Source organism: Pristiophorus japonicus, chromosome 5, assembly GCF_044704955.1.
Source record: "Pristiophorus japonicus isolate sPriJap1 chromosome 5, sPriJap1.hap1, whole genome shotgun sequence".
In the NCBI taxonomy this organism is placed as follows: domain Eukaryota; kingdom Metazoa; phylum Chordata; class Chondrichthyes; family Pristiophoridae; genus Pristiophorus; species Pristiophorus japonicus.
Window position 1 is genome coordinate 296,590,756 of NC_091981.1, and position 14,273 is coordinate 296,605,028.

At 50.7% G+C, this 14,273-nt stretch overlaps 1 protein-coding gene across 1 annotated transcript in view; it reads left to right on the forward strand.

Moving 5' to 3' along the window:
* The window catches only part of LOC139264777 (casein kinase II subunit alpha), a 101,205-nt gene extending 88,258 nt beyond the window's left edge, over positions 1-12,947 (forward strand). Inside the window, exons 12-14 of the mRNA XM_070881896.1 lie at positions 5,162-5,310; positions 6,778-6,867; positions 12,192-12,947. Of these exons, the coding sequence (XP_070737997.1) occupies positions 5,162-5,310; positions 6,778-6,867; positions 12,192-12,307 (355 nt within the window). The 3' untranslated portion in view covers positions 12,308-12,947. The remainder of the gene's footprint in view (positions 1-5,161; positions 5,311-6,777; positions 6,868-12,191) is intronic.
* Positions 12,948-14,273: the final 1,326 nt, after the last annotated feature.

Here is a 14,273-nt window from a genome sequence, read left to right on the forward strand (position 1 = left end):
TGTCCATGTTGAAGGAGGGCGGTAGGTGGTAATCAGCAGGAGGTTTCCTTGCCTATGCTTGACCTGAAGCCATGAGACTTCATGGGATCCAGAGTCAATGTTAAGGACTCCCAGGGCCACTCCTCCCTCCGGACTGTACACCACTGTGCTGCCACCTCGGGTAGGTCTGTCCTGCCGGTGGGACAGGACATACCCAGGGATGGTGGTGGAGGAGTCTGGGACATTGGCTGAAAGGTATAATTCTGTGAGTATGACTACGTCAGGCCGTTGCTTTGACCAGTCTGTGGGGATCGTTCTCCCAATTTTGGCGCAAGTCCCCAGATGTGAGTGAGGAGGACCTTGCAGGATCGACTGGGCAGGGGATGCCGTTGTCATGTCCGAAGTTGCTGCCGAGGTTAATGCCGGGTGGTCCGTCCGGATTTATTCTTCGTGTTTCATGTAGAGGTTTGTTACAACTGAGTGGCTTGCTAGGGCATTCCAGAGGGCAGTTAAGAGTCAACCACATTGCTGCGGGTCTGGAGTCACATATAGGTCCAGACCGGGTAAGGACGGCAGATTTTCTTTATTAAATATATATTAGCATGGATAGAGGTTTGGCTAACTAACAGAAAACTGAGGGTCGGGATAAATGGGTCATTTTCCAGTTGGCAAACAGTGACTAGTGGGGTGTGCAGGGATCGGTGCCGGGACCCCAACTATTTACACTCTATATTAATGATTTGGAAGAAGGGACCGAGTGTAATGTCGCCAAGTTTGCTGATGATACAAAGATGGGTGGGAAAACAAATTGTGAGGAGGACACACAAAATTTGCAAAGGGATATAGACAGGCTAAGTGAGTGGGCAAAAATTTGGCAGATGGAGTATAATGTCGGAAAATGTGAGGTTATCCACTTTGTCAGAAAAATTATAAATGAAGTTATAATTTAAATGAAGAAAAATTGCAAAGTGCTGCAGTACAGAGAGACCTCGGGGTCCTTGTGCATGAAACACAAAAAGTTAGTATGCAGGTACAGCAAGTGATCAGGAAGGCAAATGGAATGTTGGCCTTTATTGCAAGGGGGATAGAGTATAAAAGCAGAGAAGTTCTGCTACAACTGTACAGGGTATTGGTGAGGCCACACCTGGAGTACTGCGTACAGTTTTGGTCTCCGTATTAAAGGAAGGATATACTTGCTTTTGTGGCAATTCAGAGAAGGTTCTCTAGGTTGATTCCGGAGATGAGAGGGTTGACTTATGAAGGTAGGTTGGGCCTATACTCATTCGAGTTCAGAAGAATGAGAGGTGATCTTATCTAAACATATAAGATAATGAGGGGGCTCGACAAGGTGGATGCAGACAGAATATTTCCACTCACGGGGGATACTAAAACTAGGGGGCATGGTCTCAGAATAAGGGGCTGCCCATTTAAAACTGAGATGAGGAGGAATTTCTTCTCTGAGAGTTGTAAATCTGTGGAATTCTCTGCCCCAGAGAGCTGTGGAGGCTGGGTTATTGAATATATTTAAGGCGGAGATAGACAGATTTTTGAGCGATAAGGGAGTAAAGGGTTATGGGGAGCGGGCAGGGAAGTGGAGCTGAGTCCATGATCAGATCAGCCATGATCTTATTGAATGGCGGAGCAGGCTCGAGGGGCCAAATGGCCGATTCCTGCTCCTATTTCTTATGTTCTTAAGCCCATTCGGCCCATCGAGCCCATGCCAGCTCTCTGCTTCAGCTAATCCCACCCCTGCCCTTTCCCCGTAGCCCTGCAAATATTTTTCTTTCAGGTGCTTATCCAATTCCTTTTTGAAAGCCACGATTGAGTCTGCCTCCACCACCCTCGCAGGCCGTGTATTCCAGATCCTAACTACTCGCTGCATAAAAACGTTTTGTCTTGCATCGCTTTTAGTTCTTTTGCCAATCACCTTAAATCTGTGTCCTCTGGTTCTTGACCCTTCCACCAATAGGAACACTTTCTCTCTATCTACCCTGTCCAGACCCCTCATGATTTTGAACACCTCCATCAAATCTCTCAACCTTCTCTGCTCCAAGGAGAACAACCCCAGCCTCTCCAGTCTATCCATGTAGCTAAAATCCCTCATCCCTGGAACCATTCTTGTAAATCTTTTCTGCCCCCTCTCTAAGGCCTTCACATCCTTCCTAAAGTGTGGTGCCCAGAATTGGACACAATACTCCAGTTGTGGCCAAACCAGTGATTTATAAAGGTTCATCATAACTTCCTTGCTTTTGTACTCTACACCTCGATTTATGAAGCCCAGGATCCCGTAAGCTTTTTTAACCATTTTGTCAACCTGCCCTGCCCAATGATTTATACCCCCAGGTCTCTCTGTTCCTGCACCCCCTTTAGGATTGTACCCTTTAGTTTATATTGCGCCTTCTCGTTCTTCCTACCAAAATGTACCACTTCACACTTTTCTGCGTTAAATTTCATCTGCCACATGTCCGCCCATTCCCCCAGCCTGTCTATGTCTTCCTGTAGTCTATCACCATCCCCCTCACTGTTCACTATACTTCCAAGTTATGTGTCATCTGCACATTTTGAAATAGTGCCCTGTACACCCAAGTCCAAGTCATTAATATATATCAAGAAAAGCAGTGGTCCCAGTACCGACCCCTGGGGAACACCACTGTATACCTTCCTCCAGTCCGAAAAACAATCGTTCACCACTACTCTCTGTTTCCTGTCACTGAGACAATTCCGTATCCATGCTGACACTGTCCCTTTTATTCCGTGGGCTTCAACTTTGCTGACAAGCCTGTTATGTGGCACTTTATCTAACACCTTTTGGAAATCCATGTACACCACATCAACCGCATTATCCTCATCAACGCTCTGTTACCTCATCAAAAAACTCAGTCAAGTTGGTTAAACACGATTTGCCTTTAACAATCCGTGTTGGCTTTCCTTAATTAATCCACCTCTATCCAAGTGACTGTTAATTCTGTCCCTAATCATTGTTTCTAAAAGCTTCCCCACTACTGAGATTAAACTGACTGGCCTGTAGTTGCTGGGTTTATCCTTACACCCTTTTTTGAACAATGGTGTAACATTTGCAATTCTCCAGCACTCTGGCACTACCCCTGTATCTAAGGAGGATTGGAATATTATGCCCAGTACCTCCGCGATTTCCGCCCTCAGTTCCCTCAGCGTCCTGGGATGCATCCCATCCGCTCCTGGTGATTTATCTACTTTAAGTACAGCCAGCCTTTCCAATACCTCTTCTTTATCAATTTCTATCCTATCAGTGACTCCTCCATCTCCTCCTTCACTTTGTCTGTGGCAGCATCCTCTTCCTTGGTGAAGACAGATGCAAAGGACCCATTGAGTCCCTCAGCCATACCCTCTGTCTCCATGCACAGGTCTTTTTGGTCCCTAATCGGCCCCACCCCTCCTCTTACTACCCGTTTACTATTTATATGCCGGTAGAAGACTTCTGGGTGACCTTTTATGTTGGCTGCCATTCTATTCTCAAACCCTCTCTTTTTCACTTCCCCTCTGACCTTTCTATATCTAACCTGGTTCTCCGATGTATTTGTAACCTGACATCTGGAGCTATTAGAACAGGGGGCAAAAGGCTTGGTCAAAGAGGTAGGTTTTAAGGAGGAGAGAGAGAGGTAGAGCAGTTTACAAAAGACATTCTAGAGCTGAAGGCACGGCCACCAATGGTGGGGGATGGGGGGGGGGGGAGGTTGCGCAAGAGGCCAGAATTGGAAGAGCACAGAGATGTTTGGGGGAGGTTGTAGGGGCTGGAGGAGGTTACAGTGATGGGAAGGGGCGAGGCAATGGAGGGAGTTGCACCTGGCTCAGCTGAATGGAGGATGGGGGTAGAAAGAGGAGCGGGGTGGGTGGGAGTAGTTACGAGCATGCTCCGTGCAGTAGCCCAATGCTGGATACGAGTGCCATTGGCAGAAGTGCGGGTGCACGACAATCCAGTTCGCCTTCCATCGCTCCAGCAGTCTTCTCCCCTACCTTCCTGGAGGCACTGTGGTCGGTCTCTGGTTCCACGGGAGCAGGTCGCATACTGTTGCCTCTGCCAGCCCTGAAGAGCTGGGTCCAATTCTTGTCCCTTGCCCGGTGTGCGCAGAGGTCACCAGGCAGTGACCAGGAAGGAGCAGGAATCCTGGCTAATTTTTCTCTTCCAGTGTATGTTAGAAATGGCTGCAGTACCACTGTGCTCCTCTTGGTGGTGATGCTGAGCTATTAGAACTGGTGGCTCTTGGCAATACAGCAGGCCTGGTGTAGAAGGAGATTCTTGGAACAGGAGTAAAGCCATTCAACCCCCCCCCCGAGCCTGCTACCTTATTCAGAAGTGAAGTGCACATATATTTCTTTCAATTACATTTTTGATCGCAGCCCCTCAAAACGGCTCTTTAGAGCGAATCAGTACGTGCCTGGCCGTTCTATCTAGAGGATTAGAATACAAGAGGGGTAGAAGTTATGCTATAGCTATACAAAGCCCTGGTTAGACCGCACCTTGAGTACTGTGAGCAGTTCTGGGCATCACACCTTCGGAAGGATATATTGGCCTTTGGCGGAGTGGACTTCAAGGGTTAAGTTACAAGGAGAGATTACACACAATGGTTGTATTCCCTGGAATTTTGAAGATTATGGAGTGATCTGATCGAAGTTTTCACAATATTAAGGTGATCAGATAAGGTAGATAGAGAGAGAGAGAAACGATTTCCGCTGGTGGGGGTTTCTAGGACTAGAACAGACCCAATGGGCTGAATGGCCGACTGCTGTTCCTTTGTGTTGGCTTGGCTCAGGTCTTGGCACACTCGCCTGAGAGTCGGGAGGTTTGGGTACACGACTCGCTCCAGGACTCGAGCCTAGATTCTGTCCTTCACGTGAGATGTCGCAATGTCTTTCCATTCGCGTGTTGAAGATCGCACAGACGGGTTTCCCCCAGTGTACAGATTAGCATACTCCGTCTTCTAACACCACCAAAAATAGATTGAGCAGTCGTGCATCTCAGCGCTGCTCCTGGGGTCTTGCTGTGTACACGCTGGCTGCAGCGCCTGCTGCATGATTGCACCTCAGAATAACTTGTTGAATGTGACATGCTTGAGGGGAAGCTTCTAGGGAAGTGTAATAAGGAGCTCTGTCAATGCAAGTGTTCAGTACCTGTTAACGTGTGCCCTCCCCTGTCGCCCCCCAGGCACTCCCGGAAGAGGTGGGAGCGCTTCGTACACAGTGAGAACCAGCACTTAGTCAGCTCGGAGGCCCTCGACTTCTTGGACAAATTGCTCCGCTACGATCACCAAGCGCGGCTTACGGCGAGAGAGGCCATGGAACACCCTTACTTCTGTACGTAGCCCCCAAAGCTTACCGTAAGCCGCGGGGGATGGGGACGGAGATAATAAACTGTTGGGTATTTGGGTGAACAAGACAGAAATGTTTGAAATGCACAGCGCTGTTTCTCTCTCCCTTTGATACTCGCTAACCTGTTGTATGTTTCCAGCATGGCAGCCTGTAGCTGGATTCGGACTTGCTGGGACATTGTACCACCGTCGGAGTGGGACTGAGTCAAGTTCTAGTACCAAGTCTTTATAGCATCATGTCCAATTATCACCTTATCCTTCTGTTATTCTGTACGCTAAATATCTTGCTCTAAAAAGACAGCACTGCCGACAGTGCAGCACTCCCTCCGTACTGTCCCCTCCGGCAGTGTAGCGCTCCCTCAGTACCACCCCTCCGAAATTGCAACGCTCCCTCAGTACTGCCCCTCCGACATTGCAACGCTCCCTCAGTACTGCCCCTCCGACAGTGCAGCACTCCCTCAGTACTGCTCCTCCGACAGTGTAGCGCTCCATCAGTACTGCCCCTCCGACAGTGCAGCGCTCCCTCAGTACTGCCCCTCCGACAGTGCAGCGCTCCCTCAGTACTGCCCCTCCAACAGTGCAGCGCTCCCTCAGTACTGCCCCTCCGACAGTGCAGCGCTCCGTCATACTCTCTGTCTGAAAGTGAGCGCTTCCTCAGTACCACCCCTCCGACAGTGCAGCGCTCCCTCAGTACCACTCCTCCAACAGTGCAGCGCTCCTTCAGTACTCTCTGTCTGAAAGTGAGCGCTTCCTCAGTACTGCCCCTCCGACAGTGCAGCTCTGAGAGTTTCGATCTGGGTTTTGTGCTCAAGGCTCTGGAGTGGGCTTTGAACCCACAACTTCTGACTCTGAGGCCGGAGTGCGACCCACGGAGCCACAGCTAACACCATGTGGGATACCGTGCAGCTCAGTGAGTCGACGGTCTCGTTACTGTAACAGTCTTGGAATCTTGCGCTACCCCCCCTATTGAGGGGAAGTGCCTACCCTCTGCTCACTAACCCTTTACCGGTGTCACAGCAGAGATTGGCAGCTCACGGTGCGGGGGGGGGGGGGTCATGGTAAGATTTAGCTGCGCTTGGGACCCTGATTGAAGCTGAAATCCGTTTTCCAGGAAACCAGTTGGATGAAGGTATTGCGAGTTTTATTATTCTGCTTAGTGTGACCAGGTCAGGTGTCAGGAAGCAATTCTTCACACAAAGGGAACTGAAGCCTGGAACTCTCTTCCCCCAAAAGCTGTTGCAGCCGGGGCTCAATTGAAAATTTCCAAACTGAGATTGATCAATATTTGCTGGATAAGGGTTACGGAGCCAAGGCGTAGTTAAGGTACAGATCAGCCATGATCTCATTGAATGGCGGAACAGGTTCGGGAGGCTGAACGGCATCGTCCTGTTCCTATCTGGACAGAAATTGATTGTTGTGTGTTTATTAAACCTTAAACTCTCCTCCCCCACAGATCCAGTAGTGAAAGATCAGGTGAGAATGGGCTCGACAGCCAGTATGTCCTCCAGTAGTACCCCAGTCAGCTCCGCCAGTCTGATGTCAGGTAAGCAGACTGACCCAAGAGGGAGGCTTGTTTGTTAAGGGATCGTTGACGACGGGTGATGATTTCTGAATCATAAGCTGAAAGCCATGATCTCATTAACGGCAGAACATGGAGCTAAGGGAGTGTGGGGTTACGAGGGGGATACGCAAGAGGCCAGATTGGGGCAGCACAGAGATGTCGGAGGAGCTTGTAGAGGCAGTTACAGCTGAAAGCTTATGATTTGAAAGAACGAAAGCCTTGATTTTCTTCAGTGCCATTCACGACCACCAGACATCTCAAAGTGCTTTACAGCCAATGAAGTACTTTTGGATTGTAATCATTTGCGGCAGCCACTTTGCGCACAGCAAGCTGCCACAAACAAACAGCAATGTGATAATGACCAGATAATCTGTTTTTGTTATGTTGGTTGAAGGATAAATATTGGCCAGGACACTGGGGATAACTCCCCTGCTCTTCTTCGAAATAATGCCGTGGGATCTTTTATGTCCACCTGAGAGAGCAGATTGGGCCTCAGTTTAACGTCTCATCTGAAAGACGGCACCTCCGACAGTGCGGCACTCGCTCAGCACTGCACTGGAGTGTCAGCCTAGATTTTTCGTGCTCAAGTCCCTGGAGTGGGACTTGAACCCACAACCTTCTGACTCAGAGGCGAGAGTGCTACCCACTGAGCCACAGCTGACACTTACTCACTTAAGTCCCTGAACAGCATAATAATCCAGACTCCGCCCTCCTTCTCCCCACTGCCCAGTCAGTACAACTGATCCCAAGTATCCGTCAAATTATGCATCGAATCACCGAGCATGGAAGGAGACCATAGAAAATACGAGCAGTTGTAGGCCATTCGGCCCCTCGAGCCTGCACCGTCATTCAGTACGATCACAGCTGATCCTCTGTCTCAACACCATATTCCCGCTTTTCCCCCATACCCCTTGATCCCTTTTGTGTCTAGAAATCTATCTATCTCCCTCTTAAATATATTCAGTGACTTGGTCTCCACAGCCTTCTGTGGTAGAGAATTCCACAGGTTCACCACCCTCCTGAGTGAAAATCTTTCTCCTCATCTCGCTCCGAAATTTCCTACCCCGTATCCTGAGACTGTGACCCCTTGTTCTAGACTTCCCAGACCGGGGAAAACATCCTCCCCGCATCCAGTCTGTCCAACCCCGTCAGAATTTTATACGTTTCAATGGGATCCCTCTCATTCTTCTAAACTCTAGTGAATACAGGCCCAGTCGACCCAATCTCTCCTCATACGACAGTCCTGCCATCCCAGGTATCAGTCTGGTGAACCTTCACTGCACTCCCTCTATAGCAAGTATATCCTTTCTTGGGTAAGGAGACCAGAACTGCACACAATACTCCAGGTGCGGTCTCACTGTAGTAAGGCATCCTTGCTCCTGTACTCAAATCCCCTCGCAATGAAGGCCAACATACCATTTGCCTTCCGAACCGCTTGCTGCATCTGCATGTTTGCTTTCACTGACTGGTGTACAAGGACACCCAGGTCCCTCTGCACATCGACACTTCCCAAGCCATCACCATTTAAATAATACTTTGTCCTTATGTTTTTCCTACCAAAGTGGGTAACTTCACATTTATCCATGTTACACTGCATCTGCCATGTGTTTGCCCACTCACTCAACCTATCTAAATCGCCTTGCAGACCATTCGGCCCATCGTGCCTGTGCCGGCTCTTTGAAAGAGGCTATCTAATCAATCCCATTACCCTGCTCCTTCCCCATAGTACTTACAAATTTTACCCCTTCAAGTATTATCCAATTCCCTTTTGAAAGTTACTATTGAATCTGCTTCCACCGTCCTTTCAGGCAGCGCATTCTAGATCACCACAACCTGCGTAAAAAAACATTTTTCATCTCCTCTCTGCTTCTTTTGAGGTTAAACTACTGATCTATAATTTCCTGTTTTTTTCCTCTTCTGTGCCCTACTTAAATAACTTGTTAACTAACATGGCTTGTACATTCATTCAGAATCTCTAAGGCCAGCTTCATAATTCGCTGGCAATCTGATGTTTGCAATAACTTGCACTTATATAGCGCCTTTAACGTAGTAAAACAGCCCAAGATTCTTTACGAAACTGTGGCCTCGGCCTTTCATCGCTCGTAGCCAGGCAGGCGGAAGTTGCAGGGTTAGCTGGGGAGTGTCGGAGTCTGAACCGGTCCTCAAGAACTAGAGTCCAGAACTGTGGGCCACAGTCTCAGAATAAGGGGTCGGCCATTTAAGGCCGAGATGAGGAGAAACTTCTTCACTCGGGGTTGTGAATCTTTGGAATTCTCTGCCCCAGAGGGGGGGGGAGGCTGAGTCATTGAGTATATTCAAGGCTGGGATTAATGGATTTTTGAATTCGAGGGGAACCAAGGGATGTGGGGATCGTACGTGAAAGTGTTGAGGTAGAAGTTCAGCTATGATCATATGGAATGCCGGAGCAGACTCAAGACGCCTCATGGCCTACTCCTCCTAATTCTTATGTTCTTCAAAGGACTGATGTTCATTTTTGCTTACCATGTAAAATATGAATACATTTTTTTTTTTAAAAGAATTCTTTCTCTGCCTGGCCCTGCCACTAGATTCACCTTCACCACCAGGGCCCTTCCACTAGATTGACTTGAGCACAAGATCTAGGCCAACACTGCATTGTAGCACTGAGGGAGAGCTGCACTGTCGGAGGGGCAGTGCTGAGGGAGAGCTGCACTGTCGGAAGGGCAGTATTGAGGGAGCTGCACTGTCGGAGGAACAGTACTGAGGGATCGCTGCACTGTCGGAGGGACAGTACTGAGGGAGTGCTGCACTATCGGGGGGGGCAACACCAAGGGAGTCATCATCAAAGGCAGTCCCTCGTAGTCGAGGAAGACTTGCTTCCACATAAATTCTTAGGTGGCTGAACAGTCCAAAACGGGAATTACAGTCTCTGTCACAGGTGGGGCATATAGTGGTTGAGGGAAGGGGTGGGTGGGACAGGTTTGCCGCACGCTTTTTCCGCTGCCTGCGCTTGATTTCTGCATGCTCTCGGTGCCGAGACTCCAGGTGCTCGGCGTCCTCCCGAATATGCTTCCTCCACTTAGGGCGGCAGGAGGGAGTGCTGCGCTGTTGGAGGGGCGGTACTGAGGGAGCGCTGCGCTGTCGGAGGGGCGATACCGAGGGAGCGCTGTACTATCGGAGGGGCGGTACTGAGGGAGCGCTGCACTGTCGGAGGGGCGGTACTGAGGGAGCGCTGCGCTGTCGGAGGGGCGGTACTAAGGGAGCGCTGCACTGTCGGAGGGGCGATACCGAGGGAGCGCTGCACTGTCGGAGGGGCGGTACTGAGGGAGCGCTGCGCTGTCGGAGGGGCGGTACAGAGGGAGCGCTGCGCTGTCGGAGGGGCGATACCGAGGGAGCGCTGTACTATCGGAGGGGCGGTACTGAGGGAGCGCTGCGCTGTCGGAGGGGCGGTACTGAGGGAGCGCTGCACTGTCGGAGGGGCGGTACTGAGGGAGCGCTGCACTGTCGGAGGGGCGGTACTGAGGGAGCGCTGCGCTGTCGGAGGGGCGGTACTGAGGGAGCGCTGCGCTGTCGGAGGGGCGGTACCGAGGGAGCGCTGCACTGTCGGAGGGGCGGCACCGAGGGAGCGCTGCATTGTCGGAGGGGTGGTACTGAGGGAGCGCTGCATTGTCGGAGGGGCCTTCTTGGGTGAATATAAAAGAACCCATGGCACTATTTTGAAGAAGAGCAGGGAACTCTCCCCCAATATTTATTGCACAATCAACGTCACTGAAAACAGATTCTTTGATGATTGACGTTATTGCTGTATGTGGGATCTTGCTTTGCGTAATTTGGCTGCCGCGTTTCCGACATTACTGCACTTCAAAAGTACTTCATTGGCTGTGAGGAGCTTTGGAATGTTGAGATGGTGAAAGGTGCTATTAGAATGCAGGATCGTCCAGTGCAGCAACAGTTGCTTGAGTTGAGGAGGGTTTAACATCTGTCCGTTCCCCACCCAGTGCCATTCACCCTGACCTGTGGTCACGTTGGCCTTTCACCTGCCGCAGACCAGCAGGCGTACGATGCTAACCCTCAGTCGCTGCCTGCAGACCCTGAGCGGTGGTGGCGGTTCCACTCGGTGCCTGACTGCAGCAAGATATCGAGCCAATCGTTGTCCACACGATGCCACACACACACACACACACACACACACACACACACACACACACACACACACAGTGCTGAGCCAGTAACATTCACTGCTGGGGGATCAGTGTGCAATGTGCAGTGAGCGGGGAGGGCGACAGTAAACAGCCTGCCTTTTGCACAGGCTCTTGCTCACTTACAGATGTAGTGCAAAATCTCCTGGGATGTGATCTGTTTTCTGTTCTTGACAACTTGAGATTAGTATCGTTTGAAATAAATGTTTTACAATATAAAAGGGAAGGGTGTGGTGATAGAGCAGGATGAAGTAGGGTGGGAGGTGGCTCTTGTGGAGTAAAAACTCCGACACGGACCACATGGTTTGTTTCTGGAGATTCTGTGTAAATTCCCCTTAAAAATAAGTTGGAGGGACCCCCACACCTGGGAGCCTGACAACCCCGAGGTGTGTATTTTCTTTAGGGGTGGGGGGGGGTTAGACTGTACTGTGATTCTTGCCCCTAACCTGGCTGTGTTTTTCTGTTGTCCTCTCCTCCACCTTCCCTCCACTGCTTACCCCTCCCATCCCAACCCTCGCTTCCCCTCTGCTATCCTCTCCCTCTGCTATCCTCTCCCTCTGCTCCCCTTCCCCTCTCTTCCCCCTCCCCTCCCCCTCCCCCTCTCTTCCCCCTCCCCCTCTCTTCCCCCTCCCCCTCTCTTCCCCCTCCTTCCCCATCTTCCCCTCCTCCCCCCTCTTTCCCCCTCTTCCCCCCTCTTCCCCCCTCCCCCTCTTCTCCCCCTCCCCCTCTTCTCCCCCTCCCCCTCTTCTCCCCCTCCCCCTCTTCTCCCCCTCCCCCTCTTCTCCCCCTCCCCCTCTTCTCCCCCTCCCCCTCTTCTCCCCCTCCCCCTCTTCTCCCCCTCCCCCTCTTCTCCCCCTCCCCCTCTTCTCCCCCTCCCCCTCTTCTCCCCCTCCCCCTCTTCTCCCCCTCCCCCTCTTCTCCCCCTCCCCCTCTTCTCCCCCTCCCCCTCTTCTCCCCCTCCCCCTCTTCTCCCCCTCCCCCTCTTCTCCCCCTCCCCCTCTTCTCCCCCTCCCCCTCCCCCTCCCCCTCCCCCTCCCCCTCCCCCTCCCCCTCCCCCTCTTCTTTCCCCTTTCTCCCCCCCTTTCCCCCCCCCCCTTTCCCCCCCCCCTTTCCCCCTTCCCCCTGCAGGTATAATCTCGCTGCCCACGTTGCAGCCCTTGGGCCCACTTGCCGGATCGCCGGTCATGTCTTCTCCCAACACCCTGGGCCAGCCGGTTCCCGCCACGGCCGGTGCACAGCCTTGACCCTTGGCTCTTGACGTTGCCTGATGCACCGAGGGCCCTGCCGCGCCCTCCGCCTCCTCCTCCCTCCGCCGCGGGTTCCCTGGAGGAGGCGGGCGGGCGGGCCGGAGACGGAGCCCAGTCGATCGTGGGTCCTCAACACGTTTATTTTCGTTCAGTGCAAAAAAAAAAATTGACAGACCACCTGCAAAAAAAAAAAATAATATTAATTTAGGTTTGCAGGCTCTTAATGGCGTTGGTTTTCTGTTATACTTACCTGCAGGGATGCAGAGACCTCCTGTCCCGTCCTGTCTCGCTCAGCGACGTAGCTACTGTCTTTTTGTGACACCAGGTTTTTAGAATACGCAGCCTCCGTTATAGCAGAGAGCTATGAAAAAAAAAACAAAAAAAAACAATTTATTTTATATGTTCGTTACAACCCAGCCCTGAACTATTGGTGCTCCTCTTGAAGCTCGAACGAGACGAGACGTTAGTTGAGATATTGGCCCCAACTCCCCTCAGAGGATCAACGAGGGGGAATTAAAGAAACATGATGAGATTTATGGTATTTAAACTCCCTTAAGTGTTATGATGAAAACCCTGCCCACCACCACCACACCTCTCCAGGCTAAAGGTAACAATAAAAGTTATACTTTTTCTGATAGCGCGTTGCCGTTAACTACTCTTTATTTCCTTGAGCACAGGTTTGGAACGACAAAAGGCCATTCAGCCCAATCTGCTGCTGGCATGCACCAATCTACAACTTGCTGACCTCTGCCCAGCCAGCAGGAGCGGGTTTACAAGGGAGGGTGGGTTGAGGCCAAATCATTGGACTCGGTTTCAGAAATAGAACAACAACTGCCGTTTATGCGGCGGCTTTATTGTGGCAAACATCCCAAGGTGTTTCACAGGAGCGTGGTCAAAAAACATGAACACGGAGCCACAGAAGGAGATATTAGGAGGGACGACCAAAAACATATATAGAATTACATCAAGTCTACGACACAGAAACAGGCCATTGGGCCCAACAGGTCCGTGCTGGTGTTTAAGCTCCACACCAGCCCCCTCCCACCCCTCTTCATCTCACCCTATAATCATATCTTTCTATTCCTTTCTCCATCATGTGTTTATCCAGCTTCCCCTAAATGCACCCGTGCTATTCGCCTCAACCACTCCCTGTGGCAGCGAGTTCCACATTCTCACCACTCTCTGGGTAAATAAGTTTCTCCTGAGCATCTGTGGAGAGAGAAACAAGAGTTAACGTTTCTCTGATGATGATCTTTCATAAGAACGTAAGAATTAGGAGCAGCAGAAAGCCATTCGGGGCCTCGAGCCTGCTCCGCCATTGAATAAAATCATGGCTGATCTTCTACCTCAACTCTACATTCCCACACCATCCCCATAATCCCTTGATTCCCTTAATATCCAGCTCCTCTAGACCCATCATTTATTTCTTTCCTTCCCAGTGCCATCCCATTTTGCGTTGCACCATCATCCCTTTTTGTCATTTGTCGGGAATGGTAGCATAGTGGTTAAATTATGGGACTAGTAATCCAGAGACCTGGACTAATAATCCGGAGACGTGTGTTCAAATCTCACCACAGCAATTGGGGAATTTAAATTCAGTTAAATTAAAAGAATAAAATCTGGAATAAAAAAAACTCGTGTTGGTAATGGTGACTCATGAAACTACCGGATTGTGTAAAAACCCATCTGGTTGACTAGTGTCCTTTAGGGAAAGAAATCTGTTGCCCTTACCCGGTCTGGCCGATATGTGACTCCAGACCCACAGCAATGTGGTTGAATCTGAAATGGCCCAGCGAGACACTCAATTGTACACAACTGCTGCAGAAAACAATAATTCTAAAACCGGACGCACCACCCGGAATCGACTTCGGCACCAGCTACGGACACAACAACAGCGCACCCAGCCCAGTCGACCCTGCAAAATCCTCCTCACTAACCTCTGGGGACTTGTGCTAAAACTGGG